The 22,035-nt window shown below is 40.5% G+C and overlaps 1 protein-coding gene across 1 annotated transcript in view; it reads left to right on the top strand.

Annotated features, from left to right (window-relative positions):
• Positions 1 to 2,618: 2,618 nt before the first annotated feature.
• Positions 2,619 to 22,035, top strand: part of SESN1 (sestrin 1) — a 75,138-nt gene continuing 55,721 nt past the window's right edge. Inside the window, exon 1 of the mRNA XM_079298730.1 lies at positions 2,619 to 3,300. Within this exon, the coding sequence (XP_079154856.1) occupies positions 3,037 to 3,300 (264 nt within the window). The 5' untranslated portion in view covers positions 2,619 to 3,036. The remainder of the gene's footprint in view (positions 3,301 to 22,035) is intronic.

Raw genomic sequence — 22,035 nt, 5'->3', positions numbered from 1 at the left:
GGAAATACTGAAGTTTAAAACAGCCACGAATTTGTTTTTTTTCAGCTTATCATTTTGAAAACTCAACTGCTGTAATTCTGGTTGAGTTGCCAGATTGTTTCCTTCATAATTCTGCCTCTCTCTTATCCATTCTTTATGGATCAAAAACAAGCATATTAACTTCAGTCAGTGAACACACAAATCAAACAAACACATCCCCCTAACTTTGGGCTCAGATTAATTCTACTGGTAGCCTTTGACCTTGATTTCCACAATGTCTTGCAGTGCATAAAGAAGCCTGATCTGGTATCAGAAAACTGCAGAGATTTGGTTTGGAAAAAAAATAAAGCCATCCTCATTGCTATTCCCTAAGTACTACATTAAAATCTATAAAACAAAGGACTGAAATCTGAAGTTAGGCCTTGGAGCCAGTTTCACAATCTGTTTCCTGTAGCCAGAGTTCATTTGGAGCCAGTGGAAAAAACAGCTTCAAAAAGATAAAAGGCAGTGCTGGGACTTTCAATCAATCTTGGCATTCAGTGTGTGAATAGAGCTGTACCAAAGTCTAAAACACCAAGGCTCCAGCTCTGATTCTAGTTCAGTCTACTGATCTTGGATGTATGTAGCCATTGTCAGAGACACCCAACAACTCATGATGGGAAAAATAAGATCTAGCCAACTTCTGAAAATCAAAATTTAGACAGAAATAAAGCAAACAGGTGTGACATGCCCATTCACAGGAAAATGGGAGACCATAATGAGTGAAAACAGAATGGGATGGGAAGCTGAAAGTGGTAGCTAATGTAAAAACAAAACAAACAAAAAAAAAAACCCTCCAATGACATAAAAGGCACTGGCAGAACTATTTTCTTTGAACCCATCAGCTATGGTGGGTGGAGGCCTCGAGTGCTTAGAGAAGTCAAGACTCATATTTATTACAGGTAGTGCTGATTTCAGCAGATACATTGTTCATGAGGGTGCCAAAGGCCTGGAGGAAGCAGCTGCGTGAAGCAGTCCAGGCCTGTCCACCCTGCCGAACAATGGCAATGCAGCCTCCTTGCAGAAAGGATTCTATGGGAAAAAAGAAACCGGTCTTCCTTCAGAGGTACAGGTAAGTGCAAGTCTTAAAGTTCCAGAAAACAAAGGGGTGTCAGATGAAGAAATCAGATTCTTTACAAATAAGAGCTGTCAATGGATGGTGTTGGTGAGCCAGCCCAGGCTGTCTTCCTGGACTCAGAAGTGGTTTCTGTGTCCTGTGGCATAAATAGCTTGTTCTGCATTTTACCTTCAGTTTTGACATCTGAATTTTAGAGTGGGAAGTGTGCATATGAGAAGCTAAAAATAATTATGCAAGACTCTATATTGTCCCAATACCCTGTTTCTAATTTACTGCCAAGTATTCTTTTGCCTTTCTGTACACTCAAAATTTTAGTTTCATGATTGCTTCAATGTGACAGCTGCAAACAGTTCTGCCCTTGTTTTCTTCTCTGCCAAGAGGTGAACTGGATCGAGAAACTGACTTGGCTGAAAATTAAAATTCATCATAAACAGCACCATTTGTTTTTTTGCAGGAAAAGCAAGGGAAGCAGCAATGCCAGCCCCTTTAGTGGCAGATAACATTTAATCACAGAACAGCTGAGCTTGGCAGGGACCTCTGGAGACCATCTGGTCCCAGTCAAGCAGGGCCACCTAGAGACAACTACCCAGGCTGTCCCGTGTCCAGGAGCTTCTGAATATCCCCAAGGACAGCAAGTGGAAAACCTTCCTGGGCAACCTGTGCCAGCGCTAGGTCACCCTCACAGTCAGAGATGGGCTTCCTGATGTCCAGAGGGAACCAACCCCCTGTGCTTCAGTTTGAGTCCCTTGCCTCCGACATCCAGAACACCCTGGCTCTATCCCTACTGCACCCTCCCTCCAGGCTCTTATAAATGTCCGGATATATACACGGGTAAGATTCCCCCCGAGCCTTCTCTTCTCCAGGTTCCTCAGCCCCTGCACAAGAGGGATTAAAATCTTCTGGGATTAATTTGGATAAAAACACCGCGAAACTGTTGCTCAATGTGAATATTCCTGGGATTCCCCCTCCCATCCCTCCTTTATCCCAAGTGATGACCGGGCTGTGTTTCGCTAGCACCGACGGTTTTTCCCTTCCCGCTGACGCGCTAGTTTAGGATTCAGCCCAGGCTCCGCCTCTGACACGCCCTCCCCGTCGCTGGAAACACGAGCGTGCTTAAATGCTTGACGGTGCAAAGGTGCGAGGCAAACCCGCTACGGGGACTGCATCACCCCCGGCTGCCGCCAGCCATCGGCGCTCTATAACCCGCTGCGATAGATCACAAAATCGCCCCAAAACCATATCACACAGGATGACGGGAATGCCGTGCGCGCACCCTCAGCGAAAGCTGTCCCTTTTCCTTTCCACTCCCCGGCAGGATCCTCGCCGTGCACCGCGCTGCCTGCCGGGACACGTAGTCTCCCTCACCGAGAGCCACGGGGCCGCCCTTTGACCGGACTACATATCCCGGCCGGCCCTCCTGAAACCGCCTCTCCCGGCTGCGATTGGTCCTCTGCTGCGAGCGCTGAGAGACGATTGGCTAACCGGCCTGTCGGTCATGCCGGCTCCCTGTGCTGGGCGGGGCTATTTCCCCCCAACCCCGAGTGCGGGGACTGTCGGGGGTCGGTGGCGGCCCCGGCGGGGAGGGCTGAGGGCCGCCCCGGGAGAGGCAGGGCCGGGGCCGCCCCTTCCCTCCATGCCCGGGGCAAGGAGGAGGAGTCGCCGGCGCCACGGGGTGGTGGCCGCCCCTCTCCCTGCCGGGGAAGGCGAAGCAGCAGCGGCGCCGCTCGCTTGGCAGCCCCGGCGCGAGAGGGCGGCGGCGGCTGTCGGGGGCACCGGCCCGTGCTGCCCCCCATGCGGCGCGGGCAGCGGGCTCTGCGCTCGCCGTCGTCTGTGTGGGCGGGCTGGCGGCTGCCGGGAGCCCGCCATGGGGCGGCCGCGCCGGGGCTGCTGCTGAGGAGGAGGCGGCGGCTGCGGCGGGGGAGCGGCGGCCGGACGGCCCCATGGAGGAGCGGGAGGGCGAGGTGCGCTGGGACGGGCTGTGCAGCCGGGACGCCGCCGCCCGCGCCGCCGCCCTGGACACCATCGGGCAAGCCGCGCTCCGCCGCGCAGAGAGCATCGCCGCCGGGGCGGCCGCCGACGGGCTGCCGGTGCCCGCCGCCCGCGACGGGCTGGGCGAGGCGCTGGCCCGCCTGCTCATGCTGTCCAAGCGGTGCCCCTTCCCCGACGTGAGGGAGAAGAGCGAGGCGATCCTCAGCGGGGTGCAGGTGAGCGCGCAGACCGCCCCCTTCGGCTTGGGACCGGGCCGGGGGCTCTCCGGCCCTCGCAGGTACCCTCGGGTTTGTGTGTGCCACGGCGTGCGCGTCTGATCCACCCTGTCAGGTTTATTCCTGCAATTAATACCTGCTAAGTGCTCTCCAACTCTACGGCTCTCTCTCCGAAGAAACACTTGGAAAAGCGTTATTAAAAGGCGGGGGGGTGGGGGAGAATATCCCACTGGAAATACTCAAAAAACACCTGGATGCATTTCTGTGTCACTTGCTCTAGGTGACCCTGCCTTGGCAGTAAGACTGAACTGGATGATCTCCAGAGGTCCCTTCCAACCCTAACTATTCTGTGAAAAAGCATGGAGTCTTTCAGTGAAATCCAGCAGAGAGGATTTGGCAATGAATGGCTAGAAAGTTGGGGCATCCCCAAGGAAGCACTAAAATGACAATTTTAACACTCTAGTTTCAGTCTGTATGACCAGTGCTGTGGTATTACCCAGTTAGCTTTAAGAGAAAAGCAGGAAGGATTTCGGTATTAATATTAGTGTTGCCAATTGAAAATACAAATGGGAAGTTTTGGAGCTTGTAAAAGCTTTATGAGCTTGTTGGTAAGGCAGAGCCTGTCAAAATGCCCTTCTTGTTGTTTATTAGTAAATAGTTTCTCCACTGGCATCGATAGCATCCAAACTATTTTTTTTTTCCATAGCTCATAGGCTGCCCAGCCAGTAGAGGATTACATTTACTGACCTAATGCTAACAAAAATAAATGTTAGTTTGTACTCTTCCACTCTTACAGTCTAATTATAGTTACTTGCATTGTGATTCTCTTGCTCACCTCAGGTTTTTGCTCAGGTCTTGGAATTCTTGTATCAACGGGTCCATCAGCACTGCTAAAAATACTACTTTTAGCTGTAGAGTAGGAAAAGGAAATTCGGGTATTTCTTTTAATCACAAATGAATACATAGAGCTGTGCTTGGAGATAGCTGCCTGATTGTCAATACTGTGCTTTTTCTCCCTGAACTTTAACAGGGAAGCATAATAATAATAATATATGAAAGTATTACAGATATAATAATTTATGTATGATATACATAAATATGAATAACATAAAATTATGTATTATCATATATAGAAACACATTCTGGGTTTGGATTATGGGAGCTGAAAGACTCTCTGTTTATTTTGTTTAACTTCTCAGTAGAGAAAAATAAGTGTAATAAATAAGCATAACTTATTTTACCCTGTTTAGGCTGTGTGTGGAGTTATTCTCAAAGCTGATGGTTTCACATGGTCTAATGAAAAAACTTGACAGCTTTTCCTTAAAAACCGAGGCCAGTGAAAAAAACAACCATCCCAAACTTGAATATTGAGTTGTAAACTTAATCTGGCATCTTCCCTGTTAAAGGTTCATGTGAAAAGTGAGTCTGTTACCAGTGAGAATGATGAGTTACTGCAACAGACTGCTAAGGGAAGACTTGTTTTTGTCAGGTTCAAGATATCAGAGTCTATTCAAAGGCCAAACAGATGGTGATCTCTCACCTAAATTGTGGGAGGAGGTCAGAATACAGGACTGGGTGACTCCCTTTTAAGTTTTATGTATTTGAAGTTAGTGGCCTGTTGAACTATTGTGTGTTTAGAAACTTTGTTACCAGCTTTTTTTTTTTTTTTTTTTTTTTTTTTTTTTTTTAGCTAGGCCAAGAAGTTCTGGCAGAAAATGTGTATCTTTATACAGCAAATGCAAATTCAAATACTGTGGTCATTGCTGGCTTGATTAATAAACATAGGTGTGAAAAGTTTAATAACTGTGAAACCAGTTGTATATACACAAGGAGCAGTAAAAGTTTACCAGCAAGTTAAGCAAAATAAAACAAAATATAACATTATTTTAAGAATTTTTTTATAAGCTGCTTTTAAAGTTTTTCCCCTTTTTGGAGTATAGATCTAAGAGAGAATTATTCTGTATTTTATGAATTTAGAGTGGCAAATTTTAGTTCTTGTGTCTGTGCTCATAAATGAAAATTTTCATTGTAATCTTTGGATCCACATTTGTTGGAGAAATAATCCAGTGCAAGTACTCTGTTTTGGATGCTGAGGACTATTGTCAGGCATGAAATTATTTTCTGTTGAATAACGACCAAGAATAATATTGTTCAGATCTCTGCAGTGAAGATGGCAGATAAAGCAAACTATTAAATTAAATATTATCACCCTATAGAACTTGCAGCTTTCAGCACTGCTTCCAAAGGTAAATAGCTGAGTAACATAAAAATGTGAAATCCATTAAGAACAGAGCCAGAACTTGTATTACCTTATCTCCCTGTTTTGGGATCTGAAACAAGTCCACAGCAATATGTACAATTGTGCTGTCTCAAGTTACTAAATTGTATAGAGCCCAGGGCAGGAGAGGCAACTTTGTGTCCAGAAGTTCTCCTGTGAACTGGGTCTCCCCTCATTCTCTCTCCTGTAGAATGGTCCATCCCAGATTAGAAGTCTGAGCCTGGACTCATATATTTCTTTTTATTCCTCCCTACCCCCACTGCCTCAATATGGAAACCTGCAAAATGTGCTTTATTCATCTTTCAGATTTGCTTCCAGCGTAAATCAGTGAGGAAATCAAAGATTAGAATTTTCCATGTGGTCTCATTGCTATTTCTTTCCTTGAGTTGGTGCCCTCTGGCCTGTTGGGGCAGTCAGCAAATATTTAGCATGAGTAGCTGGTGCTCCTGGTGATTTTGCAGCTTTGTGTCTGGAGGTTGGTAGAATGCATTCTGTGGCTGGTGTAAGCTGCAGGCTTGGCAGCAGCCTCTGTCAGCATGGAATCCTTTTAAGCCTGCTTTTGTTATGTTTTGGGGTTTTTCCCCCACCCAGATAAAAATTCCTCTGATATATGGTGGACTGCTAAGTGTGCAGCTTTCTTCATTGTTAGTAATAACATTAATAATGCTGTTATTAATAAATAATATTGCTTGCATCAGAATCTGTAGAGTTAATTATTGCTTAACATAAATTCCCCTTGATTTGGCTTATGTTCAGGATAATGAGTTTTCTCACCGTAGGCTATATATATATTTATATATAGCAACATACATTTTTTACCTGAGAGAGTATATCTGATTTCCCATTTAGAATAGATAAATTGTTTTTATAAGCATTATTATAAAGACAGTGCCAGCAAACTAGTCCCCTTTTTTCTAATTTTTGCTCTTATTAATAAAAGCAAGCTCCTAAAGCCACTTTCACCTCAATAGATAATTTAAAAAATATTGTGAAGGTGTTTAAATTGCGATGCTTTAACCAAGTGAAAAGAGTTTCAGTGTTTGCATTTGAAAGTGTTTGATGAATAGTTTTTGAGGCAAAATCCCCAATATATATCATAGGCTCTTGCTCATGGGGTATTTTGGACATATTTATAGCATGGTGCCTATGACCTTGCAGAATAGTGCGTCATTCCTCCCAGTGCACTGGGTGTCCACACACCAACACAAATATATTGGGAAAGAACAGCAGTGGAATGTCTAAACACGTGCTCATTAAACGTCTTCTGCCAGCCTCAGCTGGATCAATCAGATCTGTATGAGTGGAATATAAATACAAGGAGTCTGTCCATAGCTGGAGAAGAATCACTGAAAGGATGAGATTTGGTAATTAAAATCTCTTGTAACCATTCAGTGGAGAAAACTCATCAGAACATACTGCTCTCTACGGGTATGTAAATTCCTTCTCTTCATAAACAAAGAGAATACACAGATGGAGGGCAGGTTCTGCAGGTGCAACACGATGCTAGTCTGCATAGGATAAAAGAGGACAACAGCAGAATAAAACCCTTAAGTGTCAAAAAGCATAGAATTTGGCACACAGAGCTTGACTGGGGGCAAATATAAACAAGAAACAATCTCAGCCTCTTTGAGAAGTAGTCTAATTATACCAAACACTTGCATTAAAGGGGAGAATTAATAATAAAAAAAGGACTCTGCTCTCTGTTGCTCTTTTCATTGATGTAAACAAAAGAAATGTGTAGAAAGTCCACAAAGGTGTATGAATAAAGCTAGGATGGTCAAAAACATAAGGAGGCATATCTAAAATGAATATTGGAAGAAAGTAAGAAGTAAAAGATCCACAGATTAGTGGATTAACAGATAATGCTGAGGTGATTGAAATGTTTTCTGAAACAGTTAATCTGGCCTGTATAGTCAATAGCCATGACAAAAGCATAAATAGTACCTTCCTAGGCTGGAGGGTGGGAAGAAAATCTGTAGGTTGCTTGGATAAGCAACAGATTTTCAATCTGGTAGGGCCTGATGAAATTAATTCCAAGGTGCTTAGAAAAGCAACTAGCTGAAGCAATCTCATGTAGTGGATTGCAATTTCAAGATAGTAGAGGAAAGTAGCAGTCTCACATTACTTGGTGCATACCTCTTCAGTATGGGCTAAAGGGGGTGAGATGAAGAGGAAGCTGATGGATTTTAACTGTAGCTCAAAGAAATAATACTGGACCAGTGTTGGAACAGATTTGTAGTGCCTAGGAGAAGAAGTTGGGCAACAGGCAAAGCAGACTTAGCCAGAATAAATTATTTTAAATCCAGCATTTGATAGAGTAACAGGCCTTGTGCTGCAGAGAGATTCTATTATATTAATAGGTTGATATACTGGAGTCCTCAATGTTCACGTGGTATCCTTATTAACAAGCTAGGGAATTGTGATCTATAAACTACACTTTAGTGGGTAAAATTAGCTGGAAAACCATCCCTGGAAGGCAAGCGAGGTCAGGTAACGAGTACTTGGTACTGGCTCTTCAAAGTCCTGTCCAGCAAAGTCTTGATTAACTAATTTTTTGCTGCTTTGAATATATTACAAGCTGGGGGGAGAGTAGCAATACTGGAGAGCTGCCATATAATTTAAATTTTACTATAATTTAATGTAATTTTAACATAATTTGTTATTTAATGTGAGCTTCACCTCTTCTAGTCCTTTGGAGTTTTTTGTGAAGAAAGTTTGAAGTACTTAGTGATGGTGTGGTTGGCTAAAAGGAGGCTTAAGATAATATGTTCCCAAAGAAATGGGGATGAAAAGGGATGAAAAGCCTGCTGCAAAAGCAAAGAAAGCATGAGTTAGAATGAATGAACAATGGATCTAAATTCCAGAAAGACTTGGGTTGGACATTTGGGGAAAATTTAAATATTAGGATAGACTATCCAGTCATGTTCATCACTAGATCTAAACTGTTCTTAAACATCAGGCAGGAGCAAGGTACTTATTCGATCTCTCCCTGGGAAAGGCAGAGCATTGCTAGCTGGATGATTTTTCTTTCCAGCCTCTTTTTCTGTTTTGTATTGGTAACTGCTTGGAGGGACTTCAATAACCATCTAAGTCCTTTCCTTTTGATCTTCAAGACTGTATTTACCAGACAAATACTGTCCAAACCTGTGGTCTGAAACCTGTTTCATACATAAAAGCATCAGGTGGGCTTGAGGGAGTGGTTTTGATTTCTACTTGGTTTTCTCAGGCCTGCTGCTTTAGTGGATAAATGTATCAGAATTCCACAGTTTGCCAAGAGCTGTTGTGGCACAGAAGAGAGGGGTCGTGTCAGCAGCCAAATATTTTTTTCTTGTTGTAAAACCTTGAGGGACTGATTGGGATCTAGGCTTGCTTGGCAGAGTACATGGAAGGGAATATCCTTCCTTTCCAAATCCTGACAAAACACTTGTATGGTTTAAATTAAATCCAGAACATCCAGAAGGGATGGGAAGGCTTCTAGTCATAGCCAAAGCAGACATTGTGTCCTCTGCCACTGTGGTAGGACAAATAAAGCCTCTGCCAAGAGAGGAGGTAGTAATTCCCCTGTGTGCATCCATAAAGGATAAAATAGGAGTTACTTTTCTGTTTCACTTCTATAATTTTTCTAGCAATGTGAACTCACAAGAGAATTCATTCTTTGCCTTGTGAGTGCTCCACGTCTGAGCTCTGTGGTGCATGCTTGTTAAGAGTAATGAGGATGGAAATTACACTCATTGCTCCCAATTGGTTTATCTTGATGAGTGATGTTATAAAAGACTGGCTGACTTTCCAAATCTTTAATCTCCTTGGGGGTAATCTTTGATAAATGAATTTATAACTTTGTGTGAAGTCTTTTTTAGCCATCTTGTAAAACACTGGTAGTTTTCTTTAGTGAACTTTGAGATGTCTAGCTAGGCAGATCTGTTAGGTTTAGGATTTTTGTCCAAGATAATTTGACTGTGTCCTGCTGCATGATAGGGATGTTTCTCTGTTGGTCAGCCACCATGGAAAGATGTCTCAGTTTGTAGTCTATTCAAGCTTAAGAATTTAAATATGGTATCCTCACTGGTGGTGGTGAATCTGATCCATCTGGAAGCTGACTAGTCCCTCTGCACAATACCCATAACCGAATCAGTTCCAGTTTCCCATAGTGCTTTTATATGCAATGAATTAAAGCATCCTTTTTTGTGAGTTCACTTCATAGAAAAAGCATGTTCTGTCTCCTCTGGCCATTGGATGGAATGGATTTAATTAATCATTGTAGGTTGCTCCCTTCAAAATCCACGTGTTGCTTTGCCAGATCACTAGTTTAGAAAACATCTGTCTGTAATGGGCTTTTTTGATGGTTTTTGATACTCGTGCTCTTCTCATATTGGGAGAGAATACTGAAGTAATGACATGATACTTTAAAATGTTTAGTCTTACTTACAGTGTTTGCTTCTGCAGTATTAATTGTAAATGTGTTCTGATGATGTGTCTGTATCACACATGTGGGGTGAGGCTGGCTGGAAATGTTAATGGAGTAGAATTAATCTTGACATGTCAGGAAATACTCTGAGCAGGGGTGTGAACATATTTTTTAAAGACTTAAGGACTCAATGAAACGCAAATGGCCTTATCTGACTCTTCCCTCCTTCAGCCTACTTGCCTCCTTTCTTAATGCTTCAGTCTGTTGAAAGAGATGAAGAGAAATTTTCTCTTACTGAGCTTGTCAGCTGCAGAATTGCCTGACCTTAGGAATGTCTTTGGTAGGAATAAGGAGTTGCTTGAAAACAGTGGAGGTTCTCAAAGTGATGCAAAGTAGGGCATCTGGGGCACTTCTAATGCTGTTTCTGTGTTCAGAGCCTTTCTATAATTTTCCATGCTAAGGGTATTCCACTTCTTGTGTATGGAAATGAGCTTTGCTTAGTCAGCTTTTCCTCATTATTGCTCAAAATGACTCAATCTGTAAACTTATGAGTTTATGTGAATCTGCTGAATTGATTTTCAGGACATCATAACTGGAATTTTAATTTTCAAAAGAAGTGAAGCATAAAACACATTTGATAATATCTTGGTTGATATGTATTTTTTGACAGCTTTTTTTTTTTTTTAAGTGCTTTAAAACTGAAGAAATGAAACACAAATGTTTCCTTATCTCTTGCTGTTTAGTAATGAGGTAAGCAATTACAGGATATACATTGGTGGCTTAGTTAAAAAAGATTTGTTTCCTATCTTTTTTGGTTTTTTAATAGGAGCTAATACCTAGAGATCTGTAGAAACCAGAAATGCTTCAGCTTGAATGCCTTTTGTAAATAGCAGCATCTGTTCTCCTGATCTAGCAGTCACTAAGTCACATGAGCTATTTTTTAGATTTTTTTAAACTTTCTTTTGATTCTGTTTCTTTCTAGAGGTAATTTTAGAACTTGACTGTTCATTTCAACTCATAACTGGATATGATCCTTTCCAGTCTACACTCATATTCTAGTGTCCACTTAGGTCTCTATCTGAAATTGTTTTTCTTGCCCTGACACTAATAGTGTATGAGTAGCATGATCCTTCCCATCTCTGCATTGGTTTTCCTAGAAGTTCTGTTTTAAATTTCCAAATAGCCAATTTATTTATATTTTTAAATCATATAATTTGTTTGTCCTGTTTATTATGTAAATAACTGCCTTCATTTTGAGCTCTTGGCATACATTTAGATGCTTTTTGCTCACAAATAGGGAAATTTTATGTATCTTGAGGAGATGTTCAAGCAAAGGGAAAAGTAAGATTTTTGAATGCTTTGTAAATTAGCATACAATATTAAGTTAAAAAAAAAAGTGTAGACATCTAGGTTATGTAAAATAATGTATCTTCTGTTAGCCTGACCACAGTATATTAGTTTAAAGAAAATTACATTGTCTTACTGTGACAAGTGCAAAGTAAGCACTGAAGAAATACTTGCTGTTTTGTCATGTTACTCTTGACTTTTTCTTCAGGTTAGGGTTTCTCCTTTTAAAATAAACATAGTGGAAAAGTACTGAATATACCATTGTGGGCCACAAAAAGTAGTTTTGAAAGCTTGATTATATTTTCCTGTGGATACTGAGTGTTTAAATTTCCAAAAATATGGTTTGCTGTCAGTATGGTTTTCTATTCCAGTAAATTGTTTACAGTTTAATAGGTTTTGGAGAGTGGGAAAAGCTTAGGTCTTTCTCCAGAAATCAAGGGAAACATGGGAATCTTCACTTGAATCTACATAAATGAATTAAATCCAAAAGGTTCAGTGGTGACATTGTTGCTTGTTTATTGCCTTCCTGATGTTTGCAGTGACTTTGACCTTTTTTTTTTTTTTTTTTTTTTTTTTTTTTTTTTTTCCCTCTGGAAGGCTTAGGTTAAATTTCTGCCAAAAGTTGGTTTGGGAAGGTGAACTGGTTTAGTTCTATTTAAACCTAGTAAACAATTTACAATTTCCCTTACTTCAGCTTTATGTAGAAACCAAGATTGTTGTTTCATATAATTTTGGGTTAAATGTATCACCCAGTGCTGTGTTCTAGTGCAAGAATATTACCCAAAAATATATTGTGCTGGTATTTTAAAAATAGAGGTGATGCTACTTATGTAATATGATAATGTGTCACTTCTGTGCAACTGCAAGAACTTACTTTCATTTCAGGACTGTACTGTAGAAAAGCACTGCAAACTGCTTCTGAAAATGTGTGTTTGGTTTGTTGTTTTTTTTTTTTTTCCCTGTAAATTAGTTAGGAATTGTAACTTTTTTTCACTATTCTATGCCTTCTGGAGTTAGTAATAAAATTGTGTTGGTTGCACGTCTTTCCAGGCAAGTCCTTTGTCTGCTTAAATAGCTGACTGGCTTTGTGGGCCTTAGCTTTGAGACTCAAGGTGTAACCATCTCTTCACCAAATTTCTTTCCCTAGGATATTCTTGCTTGCTATTGAATTGGTTTTAAGCAGTTTTCTTCTGAGACAAATATTTTTCTCAAGGATTCCTTAGCTCCTAGGAAGTAAACATGGAATAATATGACATTTATTCAAAAGAGGAACAAACTTGAAAATGCAAACTTATTTAAAGCTCAAAAGCCTTTCCTGTGTGCCTTTTTGGTTGTTTTTTTTCTTTTGTTTTCTTTTTTGGGGGGGAGGGGGGATGGTGTTTGTTTTTGGGAGGAGGAAAACCTCTTTTCTGAAAGATTTTTTTTTTCCATTGCAGCTTGTTGCTGAGCCTGTTGTTGGTGTTCTGGTGCAACAAAACTTTTAGCTTTAAATGCAGCCTGTTTGCCAGCAGCACATTCCACTCAGATTAAACTGTTTGTTTGGATTTTCCAGTTATTTAAATTTTACTTCTAAACTAGTTTCACACTGATATCCTTGTAGAAGAAAGACTGAAGAAAGAAAAAAGTTTAAGAAAAACTTTTTATTTCTGTGAATTTCAATTTGATGCTGAGTGCAAGCTTATGTCCCTTTAACAGTACTAAATATTTGGCAACTGCTGTGCACAAAGCATTTTCTGAAGCACATCATGTTATGAGATAAGTCCTTACCAGGATAAAATTGCTTTTGATATTTGCTGTAACTTCCTTTGTGTCCATTCTGTCCTTCCTACTTGTGTCACAGAAAAGGCTTTGGAAACCTTAGCATTTGGCCTAGATTGTATTTTTTTTAAAGTGTTATGTTTGTAATGGTTGCTTATATTTACCTAGAAACAGATGTATACATAGTGTTCTGTAAGAAAAGCTCAGTTCTGACATTTGTATTGCTACTGTTCCATTCCATGAGGCGGAAAAATAAACGAAATTGGAAGTGTTTTTGTCTGGCTTTTAGAAGGCATATTGGTATCTTGGCTTTTAGTGTTCTGCTTTTCATGGCAGAGCTGCTTGGCTGATATTGTCTATAATCTGTCAGAAGAGTATGTGTAATTTGGGAATGTCAGATGTTGCTTCTTTTTCCTTCATTATTTGGTGTCAAGCCTTTCTGTTAAAGGATTCAAGGTTTTGAGTAAGGTTTCACAGGATTGAAAGCTGTTTTTTAGTGCAGAAGATACCATTTGTAATGCACAATATAAAAATCTTAGTTTTAGATTCTGTGGGTAGTTAACTCTGTAGCTTATACCTTAGTGAATACTTGAGATTGAAGCATAAACTGTTTTGCCTTCTTTATACTTTTTAGAGTTTTCTGTATGTGTGTAGTGCTAGAAGACTGGGGAAACTTGCACACTCTGAATTCAGTGTGCAGGTCATTACTCCTAAGGACAGTGGAAAATATGGGTACTTCATGATGCAAAAATTACTTTTGAACTGGCAAGATACTGGTAAGATTTTGTACTGGTACTTGCCATATATGTGGCTTCCACCCATGTTCCTCCTCACAGAGCCCATGGTCTGCAGTGCAGTTTGTCACACAGCTGCATGTTTTGGGAGAGAGCTACAGTTCTTGGGTATCAGATCTCTGGGGTAGGGTAGCCACATGGCTCAAAAGTAATTTCCAGTAGCAGTAAATTTTCATGCATGTGCATAGAAACATGCCAAGGTGATTGCAAAGTTCTGCTGGAAATGTCTCATGGAAGCTAAGTGACTTGCTGTCTGTTCCCTCAAAAAAAAACCAAAACAGTTGCTAAAAAATAATTGGTAAGATGTCCAGAGGTCAAAGAAACTAAATCATTTTACAGAGAATAAAATCAGATTTTAATACTATCTTCTAAAGCTCTTCTTGATTGTGTTGGGAAACTGAGAGTTTCTCTAGAAACGCACTCACTGAGACTCAAATTCCCTTTTTGCTGATGACTTCATGAATAAAAGTGCCCTTTGAGGAATAAAATGCCTTCAAGAGATAATCTCAGAATTTGTGTCAGGGACATTGGTGTGGGAGGGCTAAAGCTTGCAGTTGTGGTGAAAGTCTATGGCTTGAGTACAAACTTATCCAGATTATCCTTTGCTAATATAACCTGTCTGGTTCTGTCCTGTGTGAAGGTCTGGAGTGAGATTTTTCTTTTCATATGTAGCTGTTTTAGACAGCTGTAAGGAGACACCTTCTTGATTCTGTAAAAGAAACAAACATGCAAGTCTATATTCATGTGCTTTCAAAATTCAGCAGAAAAATGAATACTAATCTTAAAAATATTTGCTCTATGTACTTGTTGAGGGTGGTGTGACAAGTCCTGCTGCTGAGCCATGAGGTGCTGAAAGGAACCCCTTGCTTTCTGAATTCCTTCTCAGAGAGGTGTCCAGGTGTGGCTGGATGCAATCTTAGCCCCAAAATTCTTCCCTGCACACTATAAAAGCTAAAACTGCTAGCAGTGTATGTGTAGGATAGTACAGTGTGCTGTTGCAATGCAATAATATTAAAGCTCACAAAAGGAATAATTGAGTAGATGTGGATGTAACTCACCTTATCAATGCTCATGGGCAGACCATCTCTTAACCTTGAGGAGTGTCAAGAGGGAATATGCTAGAGAAATCTAGCCTTATGAAAGTGGACTGGACTTTCATAGTATAAAGTGGCCAACTGCCAGTCCCATGTTAGCCTAGCAGCTTCTCTGCCAAATCTTTGCCTCACTATCAGGATACTGATTCAGAATTAGTTAGCCAGACTGGTTTAGCATAGTTCAACACCAAAACCAGCACCTGGCCTGATCTCAGCCCACTGCTGATAGCTTTGCAAATAGGACATTGTCCAGGTTGCTTGACCACATTCCAGGGTACAGTATCCTGCTACAGTACTGCTTGAACATTTAAGAGTGGACGATCCAACTAGTCAGGACTTGTAAAAAGCATTGAGCTCCTTTGTTGTCTAAAATTGCTAAGAAATGTAAGTGGAATTCAAACTGGAAAGAGCATGTGCTGTAAGTTTCTATTATGAGTATACAATATAAGAGGCAATCCAACAAAAAACTAACTCTAAATTCTTAAGCCAAGCATAATTAAATTTGAAATAGAATGAAGTGATTTTCCTAGGAATAGTATCATGTTAAATATCTTCTCTTTCTGTATGTAATAGAAGCCAGGGATAATATAATTTAATAGCCTCATTTGAGACTTGATTCCTTTATCTGGTGCAACAGTAGATTCTGATTAGATGGGTCATGAATCTTCAGAGTCTGATTTGGAAATCCAGCAACATCTACAGGAGGGCATCATAAAGGGAATGCTCATTATTGATGCAAATTCTAAATTTCTAGAAGGATCTTACAGAGTTGTTTTTTTATTTCTCTCTTGTAGTGGAAATGAAGTCCAGGAAATGTGTGGGGCAGATTATTTAATAAGGAATGGATTTTGGTTTTTTACCCCTTTGGCTCTGTATTTGTATTGGGTTTGCATGGCAAGATTTTGGTTTTGCAGCAGCTACAGGGGTGACTTCTGTGAGAAGCTGCTGAAAATTTTCCCTGTGTCCAGTTGGCTCCAGGATGGGCCTGTCACTGGCCAAGGCCGAGCCCATCAGTGGCTGTGTTGGTACCTCTGGGAGAATGTCTTCAAGAAAGAGGAAAAAGCCCAGGGCAATAGCAACTGCAGTGGGAGAAGGGAGGGATATGTGAGAGAAACAGCAGACAAGGGCAGTGAGGGAGGGGGCAGTGGTGTTTTAGGCACCAGAGCTGAGATTGCATTGCAGCCCATGGTCCAGACCATGGTGAGGTGTGATGTCCCAGTGGAGGTTGTGGTGGAGCAGATCTCCACCTACAGCCTGTGGAGGATCCCACACCAGAACATGTGCATGCCTGAGGAAGTCTGGGATCCTGTGCTGGAGCAGGCTCCTGGCAGGACCTGTGGCCCTGTGGAGAATGGAGCTGTAGGGGGTTTGCTGGCAGGATTTGTGACCCTGAGGAGAACCCATGCTGGAGCAGTCTGTTCCTGAATGGCTCCACCCCACTGCAAGGGACCCAAGCTGGAGCAGTTCATGAACTGCAGCCCTGAGGAAGGATGCACTTTGGAGAAGTTCGTGGAGAGCTGCCTCCCGTGGGGAGGGACCCCTGGAGCAGAGGAGGAAGGAGCAGCAGAGACAATGTATCTGACCACAACCCCATTCCCTGTTCCCTGCATTGCTGGGGAAGAGGAAGTAGAAAAAATTGTGAGGGAAGTTAAGCCCAGGAAGAAGGTGGGGTTGGAGGGGATAAGATGCTTGAAAATGGGGGTTTATTTCTCGTTATTTTACTCTGATTTATTAATAATTTAATTTCCCAAAATCGAGAATGTTTTGCCTGTGATTATTAATAATTTAATTTCCCAAAATCGAGAATGTTTTGCCTGTGATGGTAACTGGTGAGTGAGTGATCTCTCCCTGTCCTTACCTTGGCCTATGAGCTTTTTTTGGTTGCATTCTGTCTCCCTATCTAGCTGAAGAAGAGCATCTTTAGTGAACACTTGGCATGCAGCCAGCATCAACCCACCACAATATTGGAACTAGTTCTTTGGTGTGTCTTCTTGAGTGAAATTTAGAATTTGCTGGAATGTCAGTGTTTCTTTGGTTGTAACAAAGTTGATTGGTGTCTCCAAAAAAAACCCCTTTTTGTGAAAATTTGCTGCTTTTCACAAAGTGCCTGCAGTGAAAGGCTTCCTCATTAATGACTGAACATCCTATGAAGAAGAGGAAGAAAAATACACTTGGAGTAGCCAAAAACTATGAGCACGAAGGTCTCACATTCCAGCCTCTTGGTTTGCCTCTCTCAGGTAAGTGACTTGTGGAGGCAGTTGAACAGACAAGGCAGATCTTCTCAGGCATTAGGAGTTTCACATTTTCAATTAAAGTTGTAAAAATCTTAGAGCAGTTGCCTTGGGTGTATGAGTATCTCATTCGAGCATGAATAGGATCTGTACTGAAACTGGAGTTTGAAACTTGCTCTGCCTCATCTCAAAACTTAACTTGGCCCTAAAGGTCATTTTTATTGACAAGATGTTACATTGAGAAAGAAGTGTCTGAGGTCTTAAAACTTCATCAAATTAGGAAAAAACCACATTTTGTCCAGGTGCTGTGAAATTTATTTACCTCAGTCCAAAAATGCCTTATATTAAAGCCAAAGTAGTGAGGAAGCTTTGAAGGCCTTGTAAGTTGATTGAAGAATTTAACCTAAGTGAGTAGTGGTAATCCAGTTACATTAATGAGGTGACAACAATTGAACAAGAATTGTGGTGAAGACTGAAATATGCTAAAATAATTTTTCCAATCATAATGTTGTTTATCTTCTCTTTCTTTTTAGAACACTTCTTAATATGTTGACTTCAGAAAAGGAGAGTGAAATACATGTTTGTGTGGCTTTTTTAAATTTCAGCTTGTGGGATCTTTTTTTAAAGAGGAGGAAAGAGTGTGTTGTGCTACAGAAATAGGACATGTTTTTTTTGTACTACAAGAGGAAAGCATTTAGTCTTTATTCTGATGAAACTTATTATGATATTAAACACATATCTTTAATTAGATTGTTGTGGTAGGATCTAGGGGTTTTTTCCTTGATTTTATTTCCTGAAAATTTTTATTTTGAACTGAAGTATTTATTGTATTAGCAGTAGTATTTTGGGAGGGAACTGCTTTACTGACAGTACTTACATTAATACCATCAGATGATCTAAAAACTTATAGATTAAAAATAAACCAGCAGCTACTTCATTCAAAGTGTTGTGTACCACAGACTGTCCTGAAAAAAATCACAACTGCTGATTATTCCTGAGAGCAGCCCTAAATTTCCAGAATGGCTACTCCTTTCAGTGTGCTATAGTGAAGCATACATGTGCTTGCAGGATCAACCCTGTGCTGGTTGATCTGTCCAGAAGCATCTTGAAATGGTGCTGCAGGATTCTGTTTTTTAGTGCTTCCATTTGTTATGAGCAATCATCTCTCCTCTTACAGGTTTCCTGGTGTTTCAGTGGCCATAAGTGTGATCAGTGTGCCAAGCTGACACTCACACTTGTCTCTTAACCTGAGAAGTTACACTATGAGTAGAGAGATGCAGGAAGCAAATTTTGGGTTGGCCATAAGGAGCCTGGAAGCACAGTGTCTCTTTTTTTGTGGTGGTGTATCTTTCAGCAGGGCCTGAGATGTTAAATGTAATGTCTCATGAATGCAGTTGCAGTATTTTCAGGACTAAATGGGCTCAGTGAGGGCTACCAGGTGTGCCAGTTACCACAGCAGTAAATAGACATTCCTCTCTTGTACATGCTTCACAGAATTCCACATAGAATGAACTTAAGCTGCTGCACCTGCTCCAGGAAGATGCAATGAATTTGAAGGAACACTTGGGGGAGACTTCATGTCTTATGTTTTGTTGCCAGTTTTTGATTTGTTTGAAGTAACATCAATATGAATTGAGATATATTACTCGAAAATTATTGAAAAATGAAACCTTTGTCTCATGCTATTTCTGTTTGCAGGATAGTAACATGAAATCATTTTGAGATGGGGCATATTTTTAGAGGGTTTTTTTTGTTGGTGATGATATCTTGCTAGTTTTGTTTAGAAATAATGTAATTGTGACTGACTTAAAGCAGTGATGATTTACACAGTATAGGAAAGAGGAAAGGGAGAAGAAAAGTATTTATGAATAAGAAGTTTGTGATAGTAGGTGAATCAGCACTGTATATATTAATTATGAATACTCACTACTATATTCAAGTTTCATGCCTATTTCTAATTTAATTCATGATTGTTACTATTTCAGTTTTGTAAGGCATTTATCTCCAACTGAAACTTCTATAACATAACATATTAGTAAAGCCTTGGCATCAATATGTCTTTTACAAAAACAAAACTGAAAGAAGGAAAGAAGGCACTAACAGCAAGAAGTCACCTCTTCTGAACACAGGATGCATACATTCCCATGTATTAAAAAAATACCCAAAGCAGCAACAGAAAAAAATCCCCTACCCAACTACAATAATATTTTAATAATTGAAAGAGTTGGGGTAAAATTGCTGGGGTTTGTGAAGAAAATCAGTCCTGAGTATGTGTGATGGTGTCTTCTATTGCTGGCCATGGCATAGACTTTCCCTGATCTAACCAGAAAATACTAGTATAGGTACTAAATGAAAGGAATAGCCATAATCAGTCTATCTTCTTTTTCTGAAGGGGATCTATATGAAGGACTTTAAAGGAAATGAAATTATTAGAAAACTTTGATGAATAACTCCTAACTTTGATTTTGAGCTTATCAGTGAGGAATTTTAAACTAGCACATGTCACATAACCAGTTTCCTAAGAATAGATTCAACAGAAGAGTAGATTCTACTTGGGAAGAGGGAGCTGGCATTTAATGTTTTAGGACTTTTTAGTTCCTGTTAAACAAAATTAACCAATAAACATGCTTAAGCTATCACTGGAATAAAATATATTTTTTCTGCTGAACTGTATTATCTTAAGTAAAATAATGTGTTGTGTGGTAGTTTTTTTTTCTTCTTCTTTATTCCAAGCAGAGTAAAACTACTGCATTGTCAAAGCTAAAATGTATTTAAATACTGTTAATTGTCCATTATTATAAAGAGATAGTGGAAAATAGAATTCTTTGGCAGTCCTCACTTGCTGGAAGAAGCTATATTATTTGCTGTGTGACTGTAGTGCACAGGAGTTGCTGATGTGTGCTCAAAGGGACCCTGCATGGTGAAACTTCCTGGTTGCATTTTAGCTTTTATCCTGTTGTGTAGAAAGGCCTCATCCAGTGGCAAAGGTCCTCTACTTAATTCAACCCTGGCTGTAGCAATGACCCAAGAGACTGCTTGAGTCTCCAGAGATTTACTACCTGTGTCTAGTGCATGAGAACAGAGGTGGTATTTTACAAGGGGGCTGGAGTTTGTGGCCTCTTAGATGCTAACACTCTTGAAATTGTTTCAACTGCCTTACTATAAGTATGCAACTGAGAGAGTTACCTTGTATCCTGGAGGTACTTTCAGGTGCAGTGCTCTCTTGTTTCTTGTGCCTTGTTACTTACTGTTTCTTACAGACTCATTCTAGGCAATGGTTCAGCCACTTGGGATACATTTAGATAGTGATTGTGGCAGAGTTTACTATGCAGTGGTTTCATTGACAAGATGTCCCTTTTTATATTTTTTTTTTCCAGGTTTTTTTTTTGTTTGGTTTTTTTGTTGTTGTTGTTTTTAATGTAATAAGATACCTTCAGATTCAGATTTCTGCACTTACACCCACCAACATAAGGGTTCCTCTGTCTTATGTTAAAATTATTTGTCAAGACAAAGGTTCTGGTTTTAACTAAGTCACTGAAAGACAATTGTGCAGTCTAAGGACAAGAGCTGAGTTCAGAAAGTTTGTGTTTATGACCCAACTCAGAGCTTCAAAACTCAGGATCCTTCTAACTGTAGCTGAAGTCAGTGAGCATCTAGGCAGAACCTCATCAGATGTTCAGCCATGCTTAAGGGTGTTCCAGGTCTGGAAGTGGGCAGTAGTTCCACACCTGTGCTCAAGTAGGCTCACTGTAGATCCAGAGGTTAAATGTTTCCTTCTATCTCCTCTCAGGGCTTGCAGAACATGGTGTTCTTGGAGCATGTTTACTGAAGACCTATCAGATGGGCTTTGCACAAAACAAACCAGAGCTACCCCTCCCACTCCTGAGTAATAGCTCAGTGGTTTAGAGCATTCCCAAAGAGTGAGGACTCTGAGTTCAGCACCTCTTCTCCCTGAGGTGGTTCAAAGTCATGCCCTTTACATGCCTGGGCTCCCAAGATGAGAGAATTGAACTAGCTTTTGCTCTCATTTCCAGGCCTGTGAACAACTTAAGAATTGTGTGTAAAGCAGGACTAATGCAGTTGGAAGTGCTGGCTGTGTTGCCATCATTATGCATCTTTATTTAGAGAGGAGGTGAAATCACCTTGGGCTCATTAATGACTTGGACTTGGCCTCTGTTTTGTTTAAGTGATCTCACTGCTGAGGTGAGAGCACCAGTCTCTCAGTTTGAGGTTGTGAATAGATGCAGTTGCCTTTTTGTGGTGGGCAAAAAGCTCTAGCACAGTGAGAGATGAGACTGATAAGGCACTCCTGTCTTTGATGCTTCCTGTTGGTTAACTTAGGTGACTTCCAACTTGACCTACAGGTTTATGAATGCTAGTTAAGATGCATTAGCCTCCTCAATTTCTGTATAACTAGAAAACTTTTGTGTTCCTGGGTAGTAGAGTGAAGTGTGATCTTTGCTAAGAGATTCAGACACTTTGAAGAAATGTTGTCTTCAACATGGTTGGACTTGTCTGCACAGTGTTTGTTGTATTTGTAAATTTGACCTTCCACTAAGGTGGTACTTCCCTGAATTACTATTTAGAGGCTTCTGCACTAGATAGCTAAGCTGCCTGTATTGTGTTCCTGTGGTAAGAATGCACATGAAACTTCCAGCTCACAAGCATCTGAAAAGGCAGTTGAAAGTGGAGATATTTTTTCATTTGTTTATAGTACACAGTCTGTCCTAATGCATAAGGGCAATTATCCCCACATGCTGGTAAACATCATTCTCTTCAGTGAGGGTCCTTCCTGAAGGCTTGAGAACTTTTTTCTCCCTTCCTAGAT

This window comes from Erithacus rubecula (genome assembly GCF_903797595.1).
Source record: "Erithacus rubecula genome assembly, chromosome: 2".
NCBI classification, from domain to species: domain Eukaryota; kingdom Metazoa; phylum Chordata; class Aves; order Passeriformes; family Muscicapidae; genus Erithacus; species Erithacus rubecula.
The sequence above is the reverse complement of the archived record's forward strand: the minus strand, read 5'-3'. Positions and strand labels throughout refer to the sequence as shown.